Source organism: Podarcis pityusensis (genome assembly GCF_964106645.2).
Source record: "Podarcis pityusensis genome assembly, chromosome: 6".
Classification (NCBI taxonomy): Eukaryota; Metazoa; Chordata; class Lepidosauria; order Squamata; family Lacertidae; genus Podarcis; species Podarcis pityusensis.
This window is the reverse complement of record NC_138030.1, coordinates 65,240,214-65,263,768: the sequence shown is the minus strand read 5'-3', so window position 1 is coordinate 65,263,768 and position 23,555 is coordinate 65,240,214. Positions and strand designations below refer to the sequence as shown.

The following is a 23,555-nucleotide window of genomic DNA, read 5'->3' as shown; positions in this document are numbered from 1 at the left end:
AAAAGCACTTCCAGCCATACACTTCCAATTTCTAAAAGGTACTGGCTTGGATCCTAAGGCAAGTTAACCTAAGGAAGTTCACACCTACAGCCATGCTGGAGGGTTGGCGAGTCTCTCTAAAGAGTATGTGGCAGGGTCATAGTACAAAGGTGCTGAGGGCTGTGATAAAAAGCTTTGCCTCCATGAACTTCCTTAACTTGGGATCTAAGCTGAACTGTAAGTAACCGATGAGCCATACTGAATGCTTTCTTACCATTCTGTGTCTTTTCCTTGCCTCCCACAACTCTTTGAAAAGAGGACCTTCTCAGATGGATGAAATTACAGCTTCAATGTTTAGGGATGCAGCACCTCAACCCCCCCTAAAGTGAAGCTATCACTTGTAACAACTTAAGCAGCATGTATGATGCCTATAAAGAGTCCCAAACACAGACTAATTTAAGGGCCAAATTAGACATGGTGCTAAATGTGTTTCTTATAAATGAAAACAAAATGGAAGAATCACAATTGTTTTCCAGCACTGTAGACTGCATCAACACCTGACTTTTAAACAAGTATAATTCTTTGAAAAGTGATGGGTTCACTGATTAATTACAATTAAGTCATGAATAACAATATTAAAAAATCAGGGCCAAGATATGTGTGTGCGTGTGTGTGTATACAGATATATGTACATGTACCCTTTTTTCGTCCCTTTTAGGTGCATTCCTCAGTCTGCTTGCTATGATGATTCAGTTAACCGCATCATGCCCTCCTTCATGCGTGGTATGCTCTGAAGATATTACTCTGTGTCAAGGATTAACATATATACTAGGTAACTAAGTAAGACACTTAAAGAGAACTGATATTTATTCTATACTGTAAGCTCACACAGCACAGCTGTAATTGTATTGACTGCTTCTTGTGCCTGCTGCTGCGAGGTAAACTTTCAGAGAGCTAGCCTTTCACATTTTGACTGGAGAGTGATAGCATTGTTTCATTTCTCTTTGCCTAGAGGCCTTATCCAAACTATTCCAAGCCCTTCAGAGGTAATTGAAAACCTTTGTTACCGAGAACAGAGTCATTTCACTCAGCCAAACGCTTTAAGAAAAACAAAATAGATCATTTTAATAAGTTTTATCCACATTTTGTGCAAAGTTCAAGCTGTCCACTGGCTGAATGAGCTATCAATTGCCTTCTAACCCTGCCAAGGAACCCTTCAGCATTAGCAAGATTAAGTGATGTACCAATGATACAGATTAGCATCATAAAGTGCATTATAATTCTGAAAGAAAGTATGCTTTTTCTTCTCTTGGTGTTAAATGAGCTGTGGAAATGCTAACAAGATACAATGCCTGTGTTCATTATGTATCGCTTGTTTAAGTCAACAATTTAATAAGACACCTGATTAACAAATTTAAAGCAAAGTGCTGCTGATTCTTAGGAAAGGAAAATTTGCTTATTGCCATCAGCAGAAAAAAAATTCCTAGCCTAATAGTTATTAAAATAATATAAAATGACCCACAAAATCAATAATCCTTTTCCCTGGCTATACTGTTCCCATTTGGCATATGAGGAAGAAAAAATTAAGGGACCCAAATGGGATGCCAAATGTAAATAAATGCAGTAACTTCCTGGGTTTTGTGATGATCTCCTTTGCTGCCATCCTACTCCCATAACAAATATGCCAGTAAAAGTCTCTCTTCCTAGAAAAGCTTTGAAGCATTGGCTCTACATTAAGCTCGTAGCTAAATACTCATTAGGTGTTTAATGGGAGATTCAAGGTACAGGTGGTATTTAGGCCTTGTCCTCAAGCTGGGAGGGCATGTGAGGAGATGCTGAAGGTTCGTCCCTGAGTCAAGCAACCTCTCTGTCAGGGATGGGGACCTCCAGATGTTGTTGGACTCAAACTACCTTCAGCCCCAGCTAGCATGGCCCAAGATCAGGGGTGGCGAGAACTGCAACCAAAATTCATTTGGAAGGTTACAGACATCCCCCCCCCCCCCGCTGTATGTCTCCCTCAGCCATGTCTTAGGGGAGCATGGAAGGCTATGAAACCAAGGCAGGACATGGTCAGAACAAGCGTTTTCAAAGTCATATTGGGCTGAAAACAGGGAGGATGGTGCATGCCTATGTTAAACATTCCTCAAATGCCTTACCATGTGTAAATGTACTTAACGCATGAGTCAGCTTATCTGTGTGCAGAGCTGATGGCCTGGACAAGGTAGCTAGCAGTGGCACGCTAACTCCTCTAAACACAAACCGACTCAAGTGTTAAATGCATTTATACATGATGGTGATTCATGGGACACTTACACAGGCAAGTGCTTTGCCCACAGTCGCCATCGAGTCTACTTTGGCTTTTAATGCGAGGCTAATTTGGCTGTGAGGATAGTAGAGGCCCAATGATTTTAAACTCTAATCAAAATCAATACAAATTAAGCTCCCACTTTGCAAGATGAATTCCCTGACTTTGAAGGCTGTTCTACGTGGAAGAATTGATGCCAATTTAATTAAACCACATTGTAATTGAAAGCTGTGTGAAAGTCGGTGGTTTCCAGGGAATAATGGGAGTGTTTCTTTGCTTGCTGCTCAATGCCCATGTGTTCTCATTCAAAGTTGTGCTTTGGAGGTAGTCAAAAGCAATGTCAAAAGAATTCCATTCTATTTCAAGTGGGAATGCTATGATACATATAAAGTCATATATAATTGTTTCAATTAATGAGGATCAAGACTGCGTCATATAGGCCATAGTTCTTTTAGGAAGAATCTCTGAATAGTCAGAGAAGTCATTTAAAAGGGTAATGTTAAACTTCTGGGCTACATTTCATAACCAATTTTGATATTAGGCCATTGATATTAGGCTTTCAAGAGTAAGCGCATTTGGCCTTTGCAGAAGAAAGATTGGACAGAGCCTTGTAGGAACTAAGCTGAACGAAGAAAGGCTAGATGTACAATAGTGGGATTTGCTGAGTACAACTATTTCAAAATCAAGTTTTGATTCAAGTCCATGGGTCAGAGGAAGGGTCAGGCAAGGTCAGGATGACAGGCAGGTACATCAAGGAAAGGAGCAACTCAAATGAGGTGAATACGCAAAAAACGACTCACACTAGGCAGAGGCGTACTTAGGGGGTGGGAGGCACTGGGCACCACACGGCAGGGGGAGGCACTTACCACAGGGCCTGTAGAGCACCCGAGGCCATGTGTCTCTCCTGGGAGTGACACAGTGGTTTAGGCACCTGCAGGCTCTGTCACCCTACAGCTGATGGGGAGGCTGCAGCAAGGCTCCATGCAGAGTGGCCTACCCTGGCTCACCCTGCCCAATGGTTGGCTTGCCCTGCTCCCAAGGGTGGCTAGCTCCAGCCCTGGGCGCAGGGTGTGCGTGCTGCCCCGGGTGCTCAAGCAGCTAGCTACACCACTGCACTAGCCTAGGATTAAGTTATGGAAGACTTGGATGGGGACTAGTGAGATGAGATGAAATTTCTGGAGGGAAGGGAATAGAACCAAAGCATGAAGAGGAATCTAACCCTATGTAGCCCAAGGAAGAGTCCATAGCAAAAGGCTAATGAACCTATTGGTAGATGCTTCTCCTGTTAAAAGTCCTAGAAGGCAGCTGAAAGGCTGGTGCTTGAAGAGTTTTAGCACAGCTGGGTGCTGCCAAACTTATGGACTCTGCTCAGTACGTGCAAAAACTGAGAAACTTTCTGTTATTTGGTTTTTCATTTCAGCGAGAAATTAAAATTGCAAATCTCACAAAGTGTTAAAAACAATAAATTAGAGCTTTTGGTGTTTTTAAGTAATTGATGGCCTGCAGGCAACAACTTGTAGTGTACTGCTGCATGGGGGAAAAAATACTGATTAGCCCTCTAGCCAACTGCCTCAAATCGTCACTTTAAACCTTTGTGCTGGATTGAATGTTAAGATCAGGTAACATTGTTAACAGCTGTCACAAGCATACCTGTGCTGGTATTGCAAGTTATAGAATCCGGCAGTTAAACTATTTCATTTGCAAGTAATCCAGCAGTACTTAACTACCCTTGTGCCTTTGCTATTTTAAAGCCTGCGTTACTTTGCTCGGTGACAAATGTATCGCCATATCTGTTTTAACATTGGCAGATGCAACGTAAGCACACTTTCACAACCATTCTGCCTCATTCAATTAGTACATGCATGCTAATATGCTGAAGTGGCGGCGCAGTAACCGTCGTTGTCATGATAACCCATAATAACATCAACTTTTATCTTGCGAAAAGTGCTACTCATTTAATGGCGGCTCTGTACTCTTCCGTCAGTCATTTTAGCAACTGTACGATACGTAAGCTAAGACTGGGCTAATCTCTATCATATAGAGGGACCTGATTAAAAGCAATACATACCACAGCAGGGGGACTGCATTTAGATGCCTTAATGAGAGCCCTATGGGAAATCCTCCAAGGCATCAATAAGAAAACAGACCCCCTGTCAAGTTTATTACAACCGCCCGAGGCAAAATAATCCATATTGTAAAGGGAAAACAACAAATGACTTCCCAGCACAGATAAACATTAGCATCAGTAAATTGGTGAGGTAGCTCAAATGACAGTCGCTACTCAGGGGACGCCCTTGCTGGTAATAGCAGGAGTGCATCAGGTCAGGATTGAGGCACGGTGGCTGAGCAGCATGTGGGAAGCTTGCCTGCTCGGTGTGCTTATGTTAAAGTGCTGTTCGTTTCTCACTTCCATTAGAAAGGTGGAGAGGCGGGGAAAATCTTTTTGCATATTACAGCATAAAAATCATTGTGATAAGCAATGCATTAACTTTGACATCTAGTGGAACAGATGGTTTTCTGTTTCTTGAACAAATCTGTCACACAGGAGCACAGTAAACCCCCCACCCCCAAAAAATATTAATATACTGGTAACGACAAGAGTGTTGTATGAAGCTTTTGATGAATTTAAGCTACTGTCTGAGTGAGCATGGTGCTGGGAGAGGGCAAGCTGGCAGTGACTTAATCCAGGCAGGACAGGGAGATTGATGATGGCAGTCAGCTGAGAGAGGCAGCTTGGAGTGCTGGCATAACACATATCCATGCCGCTCCAGTTAAGGGAAGCAGTCCACTCTTTCCATCATCTTTGTCTGACCTGGATATATTATTATTAGATTCTGGGCTGTTTTGCTATGAGTTTTTTCATTGGTGCTTTCCAGTCATAGGCTGCATCCAGGATGCAAGCAGCATGCTCCAGATGGGGTTTTGATGGCAATGCACCTCTGCAGCGATGTATACCTTCCAGCCACTTGGTGCAGAATTGTGCTGTCAGTTTATGAAGCCATTAAAGCTCTACCCTCCACAGCTGGAGTGAAAGATCGCTCGGAATGCCAGATATTACATGTATAGCATGCTTATTGCATCCACTAGATACAATGCGGCAAAATAATGAAACAGAAAAGGAGTGGAGCCCTGCCTTTCCATTCTGAAGCATGAAATAAGGACAACACATAAAAACATCTTCCTACTTAATGTTGAATTTGGGGCCCTGTGATGCAGATCCACTTGGGATCTGTTCCAGGGGTTAGTGCACTTTTGGCTTAGGGATGAGCAGCCTTGAATAGCCTTTATGAACTGCCCCCAAGTACCGTATTTTTCTCTCTATAAGACACACTTTTTCCCTTCTAAAAAGTAAGCGAAAATGTGTGTGCGTCTTATGGAGTGAATGCAGGCTGCGTGGCTAAGCCAGAAGCTAGAATAGGGAGAAGGAGTGTTTCGCAGCGCTCCCTCTCACTGTTCTAGCTTCTGGCTTAGCTGTGCAAAGCCTCCGCAGGGCAGCGGGATGAAGGCACCCCGCAGGACACGGGGATGAAGGCTCCCCGTGCCCTGCAGAGGCTTCGCGCAAAGCTAGACCAGCTAGAGGGAGTGCTGCGCAGCACCTCCTCTAGCTATTCTGGCTTTTGGATAGGCCCCCAAAGCCTCCATAGGGCAGCGGGATGACGGCTCCCTGCTGCCCTGCGGAGGCTTCGCGCGTGGCTCTGTCCCTTCCCACATTTCCCAGAAAAGCCCCCAAGAGCCGCGCTCCCTTTTAAGAGCGCGCGGATCTTGCAGGAGATGGGGGAAGGAACAGAGGGCAGCCTCTTCTGGGCAGGGGGAGCCTTCATCCCGCTGCCCAGGAGAGGCTTCAGCAGCTATCCCAGAAGCCAGAACAGCAAGAGGCTATCCCAGAAGCCAGATCCCTCTTGCTGTTCTGGCTTCTGGGATTCAGAATATTTTTTTTCTTGTTTTCCTCCCCCCAAAACTAGGTGTGTCTTATCGTCTGGTGCGTCCTATAGAGCGAAAAATACGGTAAGTTTCTCTTTCAACAGGATGGAGGTAATTAACTACATGCTCCTTTTCCTTTTCCCCCTTTTGAAATGATAAAATATTGCTTTAAAAAGTGATATTTGATTGTAAAAGCAGGTTGCTCAAATGACCTATCACACTGTATTTCATCACTGACCTAAGTTGTCTTCTAATGCTCTCTCTGACACACACACACACACACACACACACACACACACACCCTATATCCATAGATATAGATGATATAGATATATCAGCAACCAGACTGTTGATGGGGACAAACTATTCCCTCTACATGACTCCAGTGTTCAAAAGCTTGCACTGGTTGCCCATATGTTACAAGGCCAGGTTCAAGGCACTTGTATTCATTTGCAAAGTCCTTAACAACTTGAGTCTAAGATAGCTCGAGAAATGCAAGATTCTTGATATCCCTGTCCAACCACTGAGGTCTTCAGGGGAGTTACTCCTAGTGGTCCCCCATGACTCAGATGTATGGATGCATTCAATATTGTGGGCCCCATTTCATGGAATTCCCTTCCAGTTGAGGTCAGGCAACTTGAATTTCCAGTGCCTACTAAAGACACGTTTATTCCAGCAAGAATTTTAACTCAATTCTGAATTTATATTTTTAACTGGTTTTTTATTTTCATTGCACACCCCTAGATAATGATTATAATTAAGCAGCACATAAACTGCCAAAACAAATAAATAAAATTTATCAAAGCAATACTTTGTATCAATAAATTGTATATCAAGAACGCTAGTAGGTATTATGTAAATTAGAATGGGAAGTTTTCTCTTTTAACAAATGAAAAATAACTTTTGATTCATAACCCCATTAATATGAGTTGCTTAAAATCCAAGCAAAGATTACGAGGAGCAAGCCTGCACCTCTATAGAAACTTAACTATATTTCTATTCCTTTCGTATAGCTGTTCCTGCATCCACAAAAGCTTTGATTGTTACTGATGGAAGTATCACTTCAGTAGAAGGGTTTAACCTGTCCTTCCTGTTCAATGCAACTTTACTAAGACTCAGTGCTAATGGGATTACAACCATTAGAGATGATGCTTTTCTTGGACTTAGAACCCTGAAGACTTTACTTCTGGACCAGAACCAAATATCAAGCTCTTCTATCACATACAGCACATTTCATGAACTTCAAAAGCTGCAAGTGCTAGTGTTAAGCAACAACATTTTGAGCCGCATTCGTGGAATTTGGTTTATGAGCACAAAGGATCTTATTAGACTCCACTTAAATGGGAATCAACTAATGAGCATCACAGGGGAAAGCTTTGAGATGGCAAAGCTTGGCAAACTCAGGATCCTAGATTTGTCAAACAATTTCATTAGCTCCATTGAAAAGAGAGCCTTCCACGGCCTCGCCCAACTGATGGAAATTGACCTTTCAAGGAACAGGCTAGCCATTATTCCTGACACCTTTTCCTCTCTCGCTCAATTAAGTCTTCTAAGCTTAGACCAGAACTTGTGGAACTGCACATGCAAACTTCACGACCTAGCCTCCTTTCTAAGGAAATACGTCAATTCTTCATCAAGGATGCTCAGAAACGCTGATAATGTGAGTTGCAGAGCTTCTGAAAACCCATCAGTGACCAATCTGCTTGAGCTCACGGAGGTCAACTGTAAGTCTGCACTTAAACACCCTCCTGGTATTTTAGAAAACAGGAGGAGGAACTACGGACGAGATGTTGCACTGGTTGCTGTTTTTTCTTTTCTAGGTAATGGCACCCCCACCCCTTGCCAGCATATTTGTCACCTGATCTATTCCGAGATCCTCCTTCTTTTAAACCATTTTATGAAAAAATAATCATGAACTCATAGTCATGGAGAACCTGATAACCAGCCAATCCCACACCTTGTCCTAAGTAAGATCTCCTGTGTATTAGCTATCATCTAGAGTCCAGGGTTTCCCAAACTTGGGTCTCTAGCTGTTTTTGAACTACAATTCCCATCTTCTTTGACCACTGGTCCTGCTAACTAGGGATGATAGGAGTTGTAGTCCCAAAACAGCTGGAGACCTAGCTGGTGGTCCTTGAAGTATTGTGGTCCTGAGCCATTTAAGGTTTTATAGGTCGAAATCAAAGTGTAACATGGGCGGGGGGCTACCAGAGCAATTGCCCGAGGCACATTTTTAGGGACAAGCCTCTGCAGCTGGTGCCGCAACTGGAGGTGCTCCCCATTCTGTCTCACGTGAGCAGCATGCTGAACAGGAGCTGGGAGAGGACAGGCTCTTGCATCCCTTGGCCATACAGCATCCCCTGCCGGCAGAGATGGGCAGAAGGTGAGACTCACAGCGGTGGCAGTGGTGAAGGCACACACCCATGTCCCACCACTGCTCCACTGCTCTTTCTGGCAGCAGCAGTAGCACTGCATGGAGGCACCAGTTAAGGGGCACAATACTTTCCTTGCCCTGCATGCTGGCAACCCACGCTACACCACTGGTCAAAACCAGCACTTTGAATTGGGCTCACAAGCTAATTGGCAGCCGGTCAGGCCAGGACCGGTGTAATATGCTCAAACCGTCTTGCTCCAGTGAGCAACTTGGCTGCCAAATCCTTCACCAGCTGAAGTTTCCAAACCGTCTTCAGATGCAGCTCCTATGTAAAATGCATTGCAGTAATCTGAACTAGAGGTTACTAGAGAATAGATGACAGAAGTTAGGCTATTCTTGTCCAGATAGGGGCACAGCTGGGCCACCAGCTGAAGCTGATGGAAGGCACTGCACACCATTAAGGCCTCCTGAGCCTCAAGAATGGCACCGTTCATATTGCTCAGTCGTGTGCCTCCTTTTGTCTTTTTAAAAAGGAGTGCTTCTTCTTGTGTTCCAAGGCCTGGGACTCTTAGAAATGAGAACCTGGACTCAGAGGGCAATTAGTTTCTTCCTTGCCTGCAGCAACATGCAAACTACTGTTCTTCCTTCCAGAATATGCCTTACACCTATTCTGCTTACTGTTAGTCCCAGAAATTATTTATTTATCTTGGAATGGTGGCTCCATTGCACTTTTGCGATGACCCTGAGTTCTCTTCAACCAACAATACATTGTCCTTTTGACAGAAACATATAAAAATATATCTTGGAGTTGAAAGTCTCGCCCGGAGCTATACCACTGCCTGAAGCTATACCACCTCAGGCTGTGATCTCATTTCATTTCACAAGTGAAGAAATGTTAGGCACAGGTTGTAAGTGGAAGGGAGACTGCCAAGATGAAAACAAGACAGGGAGGCTGCTGGATGAATTGATAAGTGATATTTCTCCTCTGGTGCCAAAGAGAACCAGTTACTCTACTAGCTTCTTATTTGGAATGCCAAAGCAGCTCGAGATACAACCAGCCTGAATTTCCCTAGACAGTTAAAATGCCCTCAAATTTTCCTTCTCGCTGCTTGGGCTGCTTCCTTCACAGCCTACATTACTGAAAAACATATACTGTGTCTAATGGGTTTCAAAAGGTTCACATAACCTCGTGACATGGCTTAATGTATATAGCAGGTGTGAGGATACTCTGCCCCACAGGCATAAGGTCCTGCACAGGCCCCAACTTGGCCCACAAGACCATGTTCCTCAAACCATGTCAACCTGCCCCACGTGATGTGACTACAAAAATGTGGCTACAAATAAACAGCTGGGAGCTAACTTTTAAGCTTTCGTTATTCCTCTGCAAGTGAGGCTTAATGACAGTGCCAATCAGCTGACTAGTGCTGTCAATGAGCCCTATTGTATAGGAATGCCTGATTTTCTCATGTGGGTGGCAACTGCCATGGCATTGTAGTACAGAGGACAGAACGTTATGTCTGGCCCCCAGGAATCTGGATTCCAATCCCACCTCAGTTTATGATTTTTAATTCTCAGGATCTGAAGAATACTCTCCAAAATTCAGTCTGTTTTTTAAAAAAAACAACAAAAAACCACAAACCAACAATTTATCCTCATTCAATAATAGTCTTTATTCTAAATGAATTTTATTTTGTATTTGTGCAGAGCCTCATAGACAAAGCCCAAGTCTAGGGTTTATTTTGCGGTCTGCAGAACTGCTGGGATGGGATGACATTGAGGAGGAATTTAGACTTCCCAGGGCCGCTGTAAACAAAGTCATAATTGGACAAATCTGGACAAAAAAGTTGTTGAGCTTTCTTTAGTCTGCTGACATGACTTACATCCAGATTTTCCCAGACATTTTAAAAAAGCCATTTTCCTTTGCGATCTAAATATGCCCTCCATTAGACTGCAGCCAAGCATGTTAATTAGCATTCCCACAGAAACAAAATTTCACAAAAATTACAAAATATTACAATTTTTTAAAATGTGGACATTTACTTCAAAAGCCATATTCTTCAAACTAATGAGCATCTCTCAATGTTTTTGTTTTTGTTTTGCAGATGTCAAATATGAAATGTCATAAGCTGTCAACTACTAAGTCAAATATCAGATACTGAAGTCAAATTTCAAACCCAAATGTCAAAAACTGACATCCAAAACACCATTATCATATAATCAATAATTTTTTTGCTAATTATTCTGCTACATAACGAGCATTCAATGTCAATATCTGAAAGAAAGAATTCTGAGAATATTGGGGAGTAAATTTTTTTCTACTATAATTTGCAACTACTTGAGAAGGCAAGAGAAATTTGACTGGATCGCTCTTATGCACACAGAGTGATAAGACAAAAATATAAAGGGGAGATCGTAATCAGATCAGGGCCACTGCGTTCTGTGCTGTCCACCTGAACAAGTTTTCTGATCTAAATTGCCTTCCACGCAACTACTATTAGTTTCATGAAGCAAAACATATAGGTATAGTTCTTAAATGAACAAACTTCCTTTAACTTCCCTTCTGGAGGCTTAACCTCCTTTCATCGGATGGTGGCAGACAATAGTTCATGAACTAAAAATGACCCGAGTCCTATCAGACTTTTCTGCAATGCAGTTACTGTCATTTCAAAGATAAAGCTTCCATCTACAACTATTTACTTTCATTCAATGAAAGTATTTCTATATCACCATATCATAAAATGTCAGGCCGGTGTACAACAATATAATACCACTAAAAAAAAAAAGACAAATAATCATTAAAGCATCTGGCTAATCAATTTTAAACATCTGCAAATGCCTGTTGGCATAAAAAGGTCTTCAAGAGGTACTTTTTCTCTTTTAAGGAGATCTCAGATGTATCTCCAATCATTACAAATGCATTTGCTCCTTGAATAATTGCTGCGGATGACACAGAATGATAGAATTATATAGATAAAAATGTGTGGGGATTTAATTGGATTCCTGTTCTACCCCCTCCTCTGCTACATTTTAATAATCTCATATAGCAGGATTATCCCTTTAGTGGTTTTGTTTTATTATGTTCTGATGTGTATGTTTAATGTCTAATGAGCTCTACCTTAATTTACCTGATTTCATCTTTGATAAACCTTGTATTTGTCACAGGAGGTGTTGGTCTCACCTGCCTAGTTTTAGCCCTCTTTAACAGGAAGTTTCAACACGGCAAAGCAAATGAACACTCATCAGGAAACTGCTGTTGCAGAACCCTAGATGAATCCCAGTGTGGTCATGAGCCAAGAAATTACCTCACTAAGGGATACTGTAACTGCCACTTAACTCGGGAAAATGAAATAAAGGTCATGTCCATGTTGGGGTCTGGCAGGGAAACACCACTTTTAAAGGAAAATAGCCATCAAGCAACAGTAAAGGCAGAGTCTAAGTGCACAGGCCTAAAAATGCCACTCAGAAGCATTCAAAAGGAGAATGAACAGATGAAAAATGACCATTTCTTGTGCCTTAACTGTAGACTGCTACAGTCTTATCCTCCAGAGTCTTCTGGGAATGCAGCTGTGCCTAATGAAGCAGATGGACTGTGCCAAAAACAATTCCAAAGGAGAGTTAGAAGCCCAGACAACTTTGGGCAGTGGGAGGAAGACACACAGGCGACAAGATCTGAGGACCATCACAAACTGAATCAAGGTGAGCTCTTTTTCCTGGGAACTGGACATCGCTTCTGTTTTGACTGATGATTCCCCAGTCGCTCCCTCTCATGAAGAGTTATCACAGATCAATACAAGCACGCCTCGCTGCTTCCATAATATTAGAACAAGAAAGGCCACAGGTGTGATGATTTCCCATGCCAATGTGCCCTGTCTGAGGTTTGGGGAATGAGAACTAAGCCCACTGTTAGCTCCTGATACAGTATAGCCTTCCTGTTCTAAGGTTACTATAGCAGTGAGGGGGAGAGCTATGGGGCTGTGGCAATGATGGTGTACCTGCTGAGAAAGAAGAACAAACTCATGGGGCAGTGCAAGGATCTTCCTCATCCTGCCTTCCTGTTGGCATCCAATGTACATCTTAGGAAGGCACTTGGAGAGGAAGTATCAGAAGGAGGTGGAAAATTCTGGAGTATATGAGTAGGAAAATAGGAAACTGCCTTAAAGGGAGTCCATATCCTCCATTTCTCTGATGAAAATAGGGACACCCTATTCCATCTGATTGGGTTGCCCCAGCCACTCTGGGTGGCTTCCAACACATATAAAAACATAATAAAGCATTAAACATTAAGAAACCTCCCTATACAGGGCTGCTCTCAGGTGTCTTCTAAAGGTTGTATAGTTACTCATCTCCCTGGCTTGGGGGTTGCATAACTCCAACATTTCTCTGATGAAAATAGGGATGTCCTAAGGAAAATTGGGACATTCCAGGATCAAATCAGAAACCGGGATGGCTTCTGTAAATCCAGGTCTGTCCCTGGAAAATAGGGACACTTGAAGGGCCTGTAGACCATTGGTCTATCTAGTTCAGTACTGTCTACACTGACTGGCAGTGACTCTCCAAGGTTTCAGGCAAGGAATCCTTCTCAGCCCTACCTGGAGATGCCAGGGATCAAACCTGCTGGCAAATGCTCTTTCAATAAACTACAGTCATTCCCAGATGGGTAGAGAAGGGTGCCATTGAAGTATGAGATAGGATGAAGTCACTCAGGAAGAGCATGTAGAAAGGTGTTAGCAGAGGGTTAAGGTTAGAGCCCTAAGATACCCCAGCTAGGGAGGGAAACACTGAAAGAGAGATTAGAAGAGAATCAACTGAGGTCAGAATTGCACAGAACTATGGCAAAAAGGGACGTGGGTGGCGCTGTGGGTTAAACCACAGAGCCTAGGACTTGCCAATCAGAAGATCGGCGGTTCGAATGCCCGTGACGGGGTGAGCTCCCGTTGCTCAGTCCCTGCTCCTGCCAACCTAGCAGTTCGAAAGCACGTCAAAGTGCAAGTAGATAAATAGGAACCGCTCTGGCAGGAAGGTACTGTATTTTTTGCCCCATAGGACGCCCTTTTTCCCCTCCAAAAATGAAGGGGAAATGTGTGTGCGTCCTATGGGGCGAATGCAGGCTTTCGCTGAAGCCTGGAGAGCTTCAGGCTTCAGGAAGCTATCCGCAAGCCTTGCAAGCCCGGTGGGAGTTCCCGCGGGCTCACAAGGCTTGCGGGCAGCAGCCTGCAGCCCGAAGCACGGGGCGCCCTCCGGAGGGCGCCCCGTGCTTCGGGCAGGTGTGTGGAAGGCTTGGGGCGGCAGCCGCGGCTGGGGAGGAAATAAATTTTTTTATTCATTTCCCCCCCCCAAAAAAACGAGGTGCGTCCTATGGGCCGGTGCGCCCTATAGGACGAAAAATACGGTAAACGTCGTTTCTGTGTGCTGCTCTGGTTCGCCAGAAGCGGCTTAGTCATGCTGGCCACATGACCCGGATGCTGTACGCCGGCTCCCTCGGCCAATAAAGCGAGATGAGCGCCGCAACCCCAGAGTCGGTCACAACTGGACCTAATGGTCAGGGGTCCCTTTACCTTTACCTATGGCAAAAAAAGAGAAGCCAAGCCAAGCAGAATGATCAGCTGTATCAAAAGCAGCTGTAAAGTCAAAGAGGAAGAAGACTGAGCTGAGATCATTTGGGAGAAGCAAGAATATGGTGATTGTGGAGATGGCATGCTCAGTGGAATGAAGAGGGTTGAAGCCTGCCTGGAAGTGGTGGGTGCGGGAATGTTCAAAAGGAATAGGGAAAAAGTGGAAACGGTGAGGATCAGCAGCATGAGCCAAGAGTTCAGAAAGGAAATTGGCTAATAGTTTGAGAGAAAGCGTTTTGTTTGACTGTACCAGCAAAAGAACCAGAAAGGAGGGGGGGAGGGGAAAAAATCTAGAGACGGGATAAAGGCAGGGTAGATAGTAACCAGAAACGGGGAAGCGAGGGGAGCAAGAGGGGGCATATAAGGATAGCAGAGTGGCTTTCATCGAGTGAAATGCAACAAAAGAAAGAGTTGTGCAGGAGGAAGGCTGGGAAATGAGGGGAAGGGAAGCAGAGAAGATCAGAGAATGTGGTTTCAATGTTAGTATTACAGTGCTAAATAAATAATTGCACAGTCAACACAAGAGCTTCAATTCGGATATTTAGAAATTATGGTGTTGACAGAATTATCTTGCAGAAGCATACATGACTGATTGACTGTATAGTTCTATACAGAGAACAAGAACAAAGTTGTCTTCATATCAGTCATTATTCAGTTCATTTTTTAAAAAATGGCCACTCCAAAAGAATACATTAGCCATTGCTTTGCAACGTAAAAATGTTTTGCTGAGCCTGAGACATTAGCTAGTTGTTTTGCATTTTCCCATAAGCAGGGAAGCCCTCTTCTTTTTGGCACCCCCGATGTAGGTGTTCCAAACATCTGTTTAGCCAGTGTAAGAGAACTCCTCTGCATGTGCTAAGTTTCAACGTTTGCTGTTTCACAGGAATCAGAAGTGACACATTCTGTGGAAGACATTCAAGAGCTGCGTGTGTTTTGGCAAAAGAAGGGCTTGGAAAACATTTAGCAAACGAGTCGTGTCTGTCTGTATCCAAAACCGAGGAGGATGAGGACTGCTTAAAGCCTTACAGGCTGAGGCAAAGGCATTTTATTACAGCCTCGTCATCAGCACCTGACACACCAGAGGAATCCAACGACCACTGCGTGAAAGAAGCAACATTAGGAAGCTATGGATGGCGACAGGATGATCCATGTGGATCGTTAGAAAGGAGCAAAAATATTTCTCCGCAGCTAGACAACTTCCTTATCTGTAAATACATAGGCTGTGATAAATATCGCAACTACCCAACAGAAAAGAAACAGAACCATGGCAAAAATGTGAAGTTGGATGAAGGACAGAGTGAAGTTAAGAGCAAAAGAGCAGGCAGTTCCTGTATGACCGATGAAGAGATGTCGTTATCGCCAGCAATCAAGAGAATGTATCAGCCCAAGAGTGTTAGCTTTTATGTACCTGACCTGACAACAATAAAGAGGGTGGATGTGACAAGTGGCTTAAGTGGGGTGAGATCCCCAGAGAACAAAGGACAAGGCAAGAGTATTCAAGGAAACCTCACCCCTGCTCTGGGAAGGAGATTGCACTGTGATTCAAGAGCAAAAAATGAAGAAAGGAAACCATCTCCCACCTCTGCAGGACCTGGGGAAAAACTGATTGGATTCATCCAGAAGCATAAAATGAAAACTAAAAGCCGGGATTCTCTAACTGTGAAGTTAAATTTACATCCTTTTAGAAAAGCAAGAATCCAGCCTGAAGAGCTTCTCCCCAAAGAAAACAAAGAACAGTGCCCAAGTTGTCGACAGGCAAAATTGCCACATGCTTCCATGAGGGAAGACAGAAGAAGGAGAACAAAAACAAAATCAGAATCAGAATATTCTGTGGCTGCCCAAAAGATCTCAGAGTGCAGCAAAGATATTATTTATTCTAGAGAATCTGTTGGGAAACTGCCTGAAGAAAATGGTACAGATGCTGTTACAGTCATCTCTTGTCCTTCTAAGAGTGTTTCTCACATGACAATTGCTGAGGGTACTTCACCCGCCAAGCTTTTACAAGCTCAAAGTTGCACCAGGAGCTCATCTCTATTCTCACCAAATGGAACTTCAAGGATGACTGTTTCAGCTATTGCTGTTTCACCCAACCATTCACTGAGTGTTTTGCAGAATGAAGCAAATAACATTCCAGCACCAGTGAATTCTAAAGAGCTTAGTGAAGATATTACAGAAACTGCAGTCCTGGCCTTTCACCAGAGTTCTTTGATGATGGCAGCACAGGAAAAAGACCACAGTCTTTCTCAAGCTCTCTTTATTGAAAGAGAAGGGCTCAATTTGCAAAATGCCACCAAAGACGATAATATGCACTTTCAGCAAATTGCTGAAAATATAATGCAAGGCAGGAATCCGAAGCAGTTCCAAAAACAACAAGATAAAAGCTTAACAGTGGAAGATGGACTGGAAGGGCACAAAAGGGCTATAGAGACTGAATCTGCACAAAGAAATCTAGTTGCTGTGGAGTCCCATAGCTTTGGTGAAATTCCACCATCAAGTAGACACCAAATTCCGACAGAAAAGGACATAAATAGATTCAAATCTCCAGTTCAGTTCAGCAGCACACTTTCTAAATCTCAGGCTGCTGGGTGTATAACCACCAAACAACTTCAAATGCCAGCTAGAACTAATGACATGGAAGTATATGGAACAAAATCACAGCACCAGAGAGCAGATTTCAAAGCAGAAAGCAACAGTGAGTCAACGAAAATGTTTATCCCAGATACACTCATGGTCTCAGCGGGCCTAAAAGAGGAAGGAGTGCAAACTGGGAATGAGTGGGAGAATAACAAATGCAAAACGTTTCATAAAAATGTTGTCAAAGTGACCATTATCTCTAACACATCAAACGTCCCCACTTCCCCTGAAACTGGAAACACACATCTGGAGAGCAACATCAATCTTGAAATGAACAATAAGGTGCATATGGATAATGAGAGTGATTTGCAAGAAGCTCCAAACAATCAACTTGATGAAGGTAGCAGTGATCATAAAGAAGGTAAAATGCCACCAGCAACACATCAAGAGCATCCTTTGTTATCAAAGCTTAAAGACGTCAGTTATGAGGAACAAACTGAGATGCCTTCACTTCCTTACAAGACACATAAAGCCGAAATCTCTGTCTCCAAACCTACATTGTCTCCCACATCTGCTGATTGTGATAAAGAATTGCCTTCACAGCCAGAACAAAGCAAAGCAAATATTTCAAAAAACATTTATCCTTCCTTAGTTCTCTTCAAAGACAAAAAACCCTTTTCAATATGAAAAGCTAGACTTTCTAACCCAGGACTGAAACTTTCAGACCAATATAGGATGGGGAAAAACAAGGAGCTCTTGAGCTGTGAAAGCCAAAGCAGAATGCAGAATAAAAAAGAGCATGCAATTACTGAACAGAATTGTGCTTATAAATTACAGTTAAGAAGGCATTGCATATTTTGTATAAAGTTTTCTTACAATAGAATAACTGCTTTTTTAAATAAAACAACAACTAGGAACTGCCACCCCTGCTCACATTACTCATCAACCCCCTCCACCAAACCCTCAGCCCCCTTGCCAACCTGACCCATCCCTTTCTCCCTCACCCCAATCCCCAAATCCCATAACAGCTCCTTCAAGTGTCCATATTCTCAGAGCTTCTTCAAGTCCTCCATGTCGTCACAGCTCCCTCAACATGCCCCCACAACATTCTCACAGCTTCTGTGTCCCTCCATCCCTGCTTTATTCAAACATCTGTTGTTGTTTGAAAATGCCCTTTTAAAGACTGCCTTCCCATTTGCTTCCCTCTCCTGCCCTGACTTCCAGCAAATCCAGGCTTGCGATAAGACAGTACAAATTATCCAATGGAGGGTGCGAGCTCTGACTTCATGCAAATCAAGATTGTGATGCAGCACGACAGATCCTCCAATGGGGGCTGCACAATGACAGTGTTACTTTTTATGTATGCATTTTTAATAAAATGGATTAGATATAGAGTCACTATATATACCTTTTAGGAGGGTAGAATTTGATAGAGGTATCGTTTTGCTATATGTAGAAACGGACAAAGGGTTTTCAAAAGCCTATCCCCCTGCTAAATACTGTTATAGATCAAAACTTGAGGGGCAAACCCAAATTTGGAGAGACTGTTGCTCAATATGTTAATTCTTCACCCCACTGCCTAGATGAATATGAATCTGCAATAAGACATCTGTGCATCCTCAGCTTAGGGATATTTCTCCATTAAAATTCTCCTCTACCAACCAAGCAGGATTGTTGGTCTTTATAATATGTGTGACTATAAGAAATAGTGAAATATTTTGATAGTATATTACTAAGGTTGCTTCCACACATGCCCCTAGGTTCTCTGGAATGACTGCCTTCTGTTCACTCACTTTTTATGAAGAACCTAGATAACATCCAGATAACATTACCGTGCCACTGCAGACCAGTGTTTTTTTATATTATCCTTTCGTATTTTTTAGAGCTGATTTTTTTAAAATAAAAAAAAAGACACAGTTGCAGGACCCAGTGTGGTCAAGTGAAGCACCACTAAGCCTTTTAAGAAGGCAGAAAGCAACAATATCCTGTAAGAACCCTTCTGGGGAATTGCTTACAGCATCTTCAAAGATGAGCTTCTGTTCCTGGCGCGCTCTCTCTCTCTCTCTCGCTCTCTCTGTGTGTGTGTGTGAGAGAGAGAGAGAGAGAGAGTATATGATGATGTGGAAGCTGAGCAAACAGCTGGCTCCTTAGTCTGCTCCTTCTGTGGCCAGAACAGGAGCAGGAAAGGAGGCCTGTCTCACACATTGAACTGGGACTGGCTAGTTTCCACCACGGAAGAAGCATTTTTGGTGCTTATGGCTTGTGCACCAGCAACATGCCATATCCAGTCACAAAATGGTGGCGGTGATGGGGGAGAAATATTGGGAACAACTGACTGGCTTGTTTACCAGCATGAACTCTTTATATCTGTATTACATTTGTATCCCAATTTTCCTTCAAGGAGCTCAAGGCGGCATACGTGGTTCTCCCCCTCTCCACATTAATCTCTGTGACATAAGTTAGGCTGAGAGCTGGTGACGGGCCCAAGGTCACCCACCCAGTAGGCTTTGTGGCTAAGCAGGGATGTGAACCACAGTCTCCCAGATTCTAACCCAACACTACAACCATCACACCACTCTAACTATGGGGGAAACTGGTTCTTTGGCACTTGATCTGAATGTGGGGAGTGAGCCTTACTGAGCTATGAGTAGTTTTTCTCTCTCTTCTGCAAGCCTGCTGGGATTAAGGAAAGGGCAATGGAAGGGTATGGAACATGCATCTAATCTACTTATTTTAAATATTTATTTTAAAAGTTTGCTTGTGTTTTTTTCTTTTCTTTCGGCAAGCTCCGGTCCCCTCCCTTTTACCTGATATTTGTCAGCTAGGCTGGGCCAGTCTGGGAAGGAAGATAGTCTCTTCCCTTATTATCTCCCTTGTCATCTAGATTGCCAAGACGGCACAACTGTTCTAACCATGGCACCCTGCCATCGTGAAGGTTGTTTTAATTTCTAATATCTGTTAATTAAAATATGGAGTTTTAAAAATAATCGAAAGTGAAAAACCAGAGAAAGTAGAAAAACAACATATGTCTCTTGACGTGGCATGCCAGATTTGCTCTTTTATGCAGAGATAGTTTTAATGGTTTTTAAACAATAGGTGGAGCTATCTCTTCTAGTTGCCCCACCAAGAAATAAAATAAATATTTATTTATTTATTTATTTATTTACGGCTATTAGCCCATAAAGTATGTACAAACATAAAAGCACAGAGGCATAAAGACCGATATATTCGGCACCAGAAGGTGAACACCATGATGCAGGGGTGGGACATTGAGCAGAGCCAGATAACAGCTTGGGGCCCGGAGAGCTCCAAGGGACGGATCCCAGAAAAAGGAAAACTGAAGACGAGATCCGACATGCACTCTCTTCAAAACTGTCCGATTAGTTTTTGATGTTGTTGTTTTTGGTGGTTTTTGTGTGTGAGATAACCGCATTCAGGAATCTCGCCACCTGCAGAGTTACAGAAGGATCTGTATCCTGCAAAAGTAGTGCGGCATGTGACTCAGCAGGCCTGCCAACCAAGCGCAGTAAAGCAGGACCCAGGAATTTAGTCCTGGCTATGCTATGTAGGGGACAGTTGAACATTATATGTGGGAGAGAATCAACAGTTTTCCCGTCACACACGCATAGCGGAGACACCAAACCCTTGGAAAATCTGTGGCTCAGCAGGTTCGATGGAAGGACATTGAACCTTGCACGAATAAATGCAAGTCGGTGTGGTACAGATGAAAGAGATGACATGTATGATGGAAGGCCAAGTGGAGGGGTTATTCCGTGATACCTGGGGGAGCAGACACCCCCACCCCCGGCGAGGTTGTGTTGATTTTCAATGTCTGCTAATCTTTGCTCAATAAGTCTTTTGGCTGAGCGTAAGTTCATCTTTAAGGAGTCCGCTGGGGAAATTCCGATGCTCAGAAGTTTGGCATGGATTTTTCCTACCCACGGATTGACAAAGTCGTCCCGCCAGAGGCACTGAAAAAGGTAATGGTCGGGAAGCCTATGCCAGCTGGACAGCCAATAACCAAAGACTCGCTTCCAGATGACAGTCTCCAATGATGCAATCCTTAACTCCAGACGTATGGCTGCGTTGCTCACACACATGGGGAGTTTCAGGAGGCGACGGAGAAACTGATTCTGCAATGTCCCCAACGATGTTAAATTGGACCCTGGGGCCCAGAGCGGGGCAGCATAACAGAGGGTGGAAACCACTTTTGCATGGTACACCTTCAATGCAGAAGGGATGTGGGAGGCTCCGTCGGCCGCAAAAAATTGGAGTAGAGTATAAAGTATTGTTTTCCCTTTGTTTAGTAAATACTGTATCTGTGGCTTCCAGCTTAGGTTGTAGTGAAAAAAGACTCCCAGGTATTTAAATTTGAAAACCTGTTCTAATTGGACTCCATCTAACTTCCAGCTGTAAGTTTTCCGAGACCTGGTAAAGACCAGGACTTTAGATTTCCCATGATTAATTGTCAGATGGTTGAGTTTGCAATAAGCCGCAAAAATCTTTAGAGCTCTGCATAAACCGACTCTAGAGTAGGAAAGGATCGCTGCATCGTCGGCATATAGGAGCAGAGGGCAGCGAAAATCAGCTAGGCGGGGGGCATGAATGTTGGCTTGAGACTCATTCAGAAAGAGCTTCATATCGCTAATAAACAAGTTGAAGAGGAGTGGGGCCAAAATGCAGCCTTGGCGCACACCTCTATTTATTGGGACCTCGTTGGATAGGTTTCCCGCCGGTGTGAGTCTCACTCTAGCCGACGACCCATGGTGTAATTGGGTTATAAGCCATAACAGCCTTCTATCTATGCCCCATCTCTCTAATTTCTTCCATAGACAGTTTCTTGGGATACTGTCGAAGGCGGCCTTTAGGTCTATGAAAGCGACACATAGGCGCCCCCGACTCGGGGCAGAATAATAAAATAAATATGAAAATAATCAGCTAAAGAGTACCCAGATATCCAGCAGTAACAAAAGGCTTTAAACAGATCTGAAAGGCTCTTGATTATTATTAAGGTTTTGGAAAATAAATATCTTATTACCATATCAACAATCTACGACTGATCTCTTGCAGAAGCTGATATATTATCATCTGGGTTTAGCATTTCTGTTTTCCAAGGGAAGGAGGAGTAGGCTGCACAGAGATGAAGTCAAGGAGAAGCCAGAAGGGAAATGGCAGTGGTATTTCACAGACTGTACAGAAAGAAGAGAATCTGACTGACAGCTGGGCTAATCTGGGCTACTTTCTCACTTCTGGCTAAATCAGTGTGTTGTATGACAGGTCACTCCCTATCTAGGTTACTAACCTTTTTCTTTTTCTTTGCTGGACTTCCTCCTTTGACTTCATAGCCTGATGGACAGAAATTTAGCAGATGAGTTTTCCTGGCATGGAGATCAGTTGCAGAAAAAGCTTCACCTGCTAAAATTCTGGGTATAAATAGACACAGGAGGAGGGCCAGAAAAAAAGTGACAACCGTAGCAGTAGCTTGGTGCCATCCTATTGAAGAATGCCTAAACCAAACCAGCCCTGCTGGTTGAAACTGAAGTGTACAAGCCAGTGCAAATGACAGCTCTGTACTATAGTATCAGATTATAAACAGGAAGCACTGCAGGCCAAGGCACTGGGCTCCTCTGTCCCCAACCCCCAAGACAATCGAAGGACAATGTAGACTGATTTTGGATCGAAACAGGCCACAACTTTATTGAATATAGATGAAAGAGGTTTGGCTTGCGCATGGGGCAATTAATTACTTCTGGCCCGCCTGCCGGAAGTGATGCCACAGGTCAATCCCAGAGTAGGGCTTCCTAAGACTTACATCAAATAGGGTGACCCCTGCAGGAATTGCCATCTGAGGGTGTTCCATTTGCCCTGGCCCCTGACTGGGCATAAGGGCATAGGAAACACCAGATTCCTTTAATAGGATACCTCAGCATTGTGAGGAGAGACAGAGACAACAACTTCCCTTCCATCAAAGACTAAGATTGCCCCAATGCCCAAACCCAGTTGTGACAATTGTCATGAGTAGTGATCATCACAGCATGGCGGGTGTCCAGCTTTGGGTAACTAGCATGTCAATAATTTGCTGGTCATCCATAAAAGCACTACTCTCTCTGGACAAAGCCAGTGACTAGGAATCATATTTAGTAGGTCCAACAGTCAAATCTTCATTCGGGCACAACATTAACAAAACCATCTGTGATCCCACCCCCGTGTTTTCTTTTTGTATGTACGCCTGCATGGAAATATCAGCAGAAAACAGATTAACACTACAGTTTCTATATCCTTTCATGAAAGAAACTGAAAATCAAAGCGATGGATCTAGGCCTCAGGTGTCTGATGTTTAAATGAGCAGGCAATTCTGCTTTCTATTCTTTATCAAGGAACAGTGGCATATATTGCTTGGAAAATTAAGAAATGGGGCGACTTACCTCAGGACATGCATTCCAGCCCCTCATTAACAATGATGAGATGGGCTTGGGAATTGAGTAGCCTATTGGAGGCCTGATGTGATGGTAGGCCATGTCTGCTGCTGCAGCCGCTGTAAATAAGAAAATGACAAGGAGGAGGAATTATTGTCCCTCCAAAAATGCAGGTGAAGGAAAAGAAGCCAACAATTAAAGTCAGTCCTCAGTCAGTAGCACTGTTTTCAACCAATTTTTATGGGCGTTACTCCTGCAGTGGCCTTTTATTTGCACTCTGTAGGATCACTTATGAACCTGGTAGGAAGTCAACATCTCTTAACAAGAGGAACAAATGGATGAAGAGTTTAATCCAGGTATATATTATCTGATTT

The 23,555-nt window shown here is 43.4% G+C and overlaps 2 protein-coding genes across 2 annotated transcripts in view; one reads left to right on the top strand and one right to left on the bottom strand.

The window, feature by feature from the left end:
* The window catches only part of LOC308478862 (serine/threonine-protein kinase TNNI3K), a 158,133-nt gene that overhangs the window by 21,398 nt on the left and 113,180 nt on the right, over positions 1-23,555 (bottom strand). The window contains exon 21 of the mRNA XM_081008981.1: positions 23,191-23,300. Coding sequence (XP_080865107.1) covers positions 23,191-23,300 — 110 coding nt within the window. The remainder of the gene's footprint in view (positions 1-23,190; positions 23,301-23,555) is intronic.
* Positions 183-17,452, top strand: LRRC53 (leucine rich repeat containing 53; the record flags this gene model as incomplete). Its single annotated transcript, XM_081010224.1, has 6 exons — positions 183-216; positions 698-811; positions 7,219-8,025; positions 10,284-10,422; positions 11,689-12,275; positions 15,075-17,452. The coding sequence occupies 6 exons, from the start codon at positions 183-185 to the stop codon at positions 17,450-17,452; spliced, it is 4,059 nt and encodes a 1,352-aa protein (XP_080866350.1).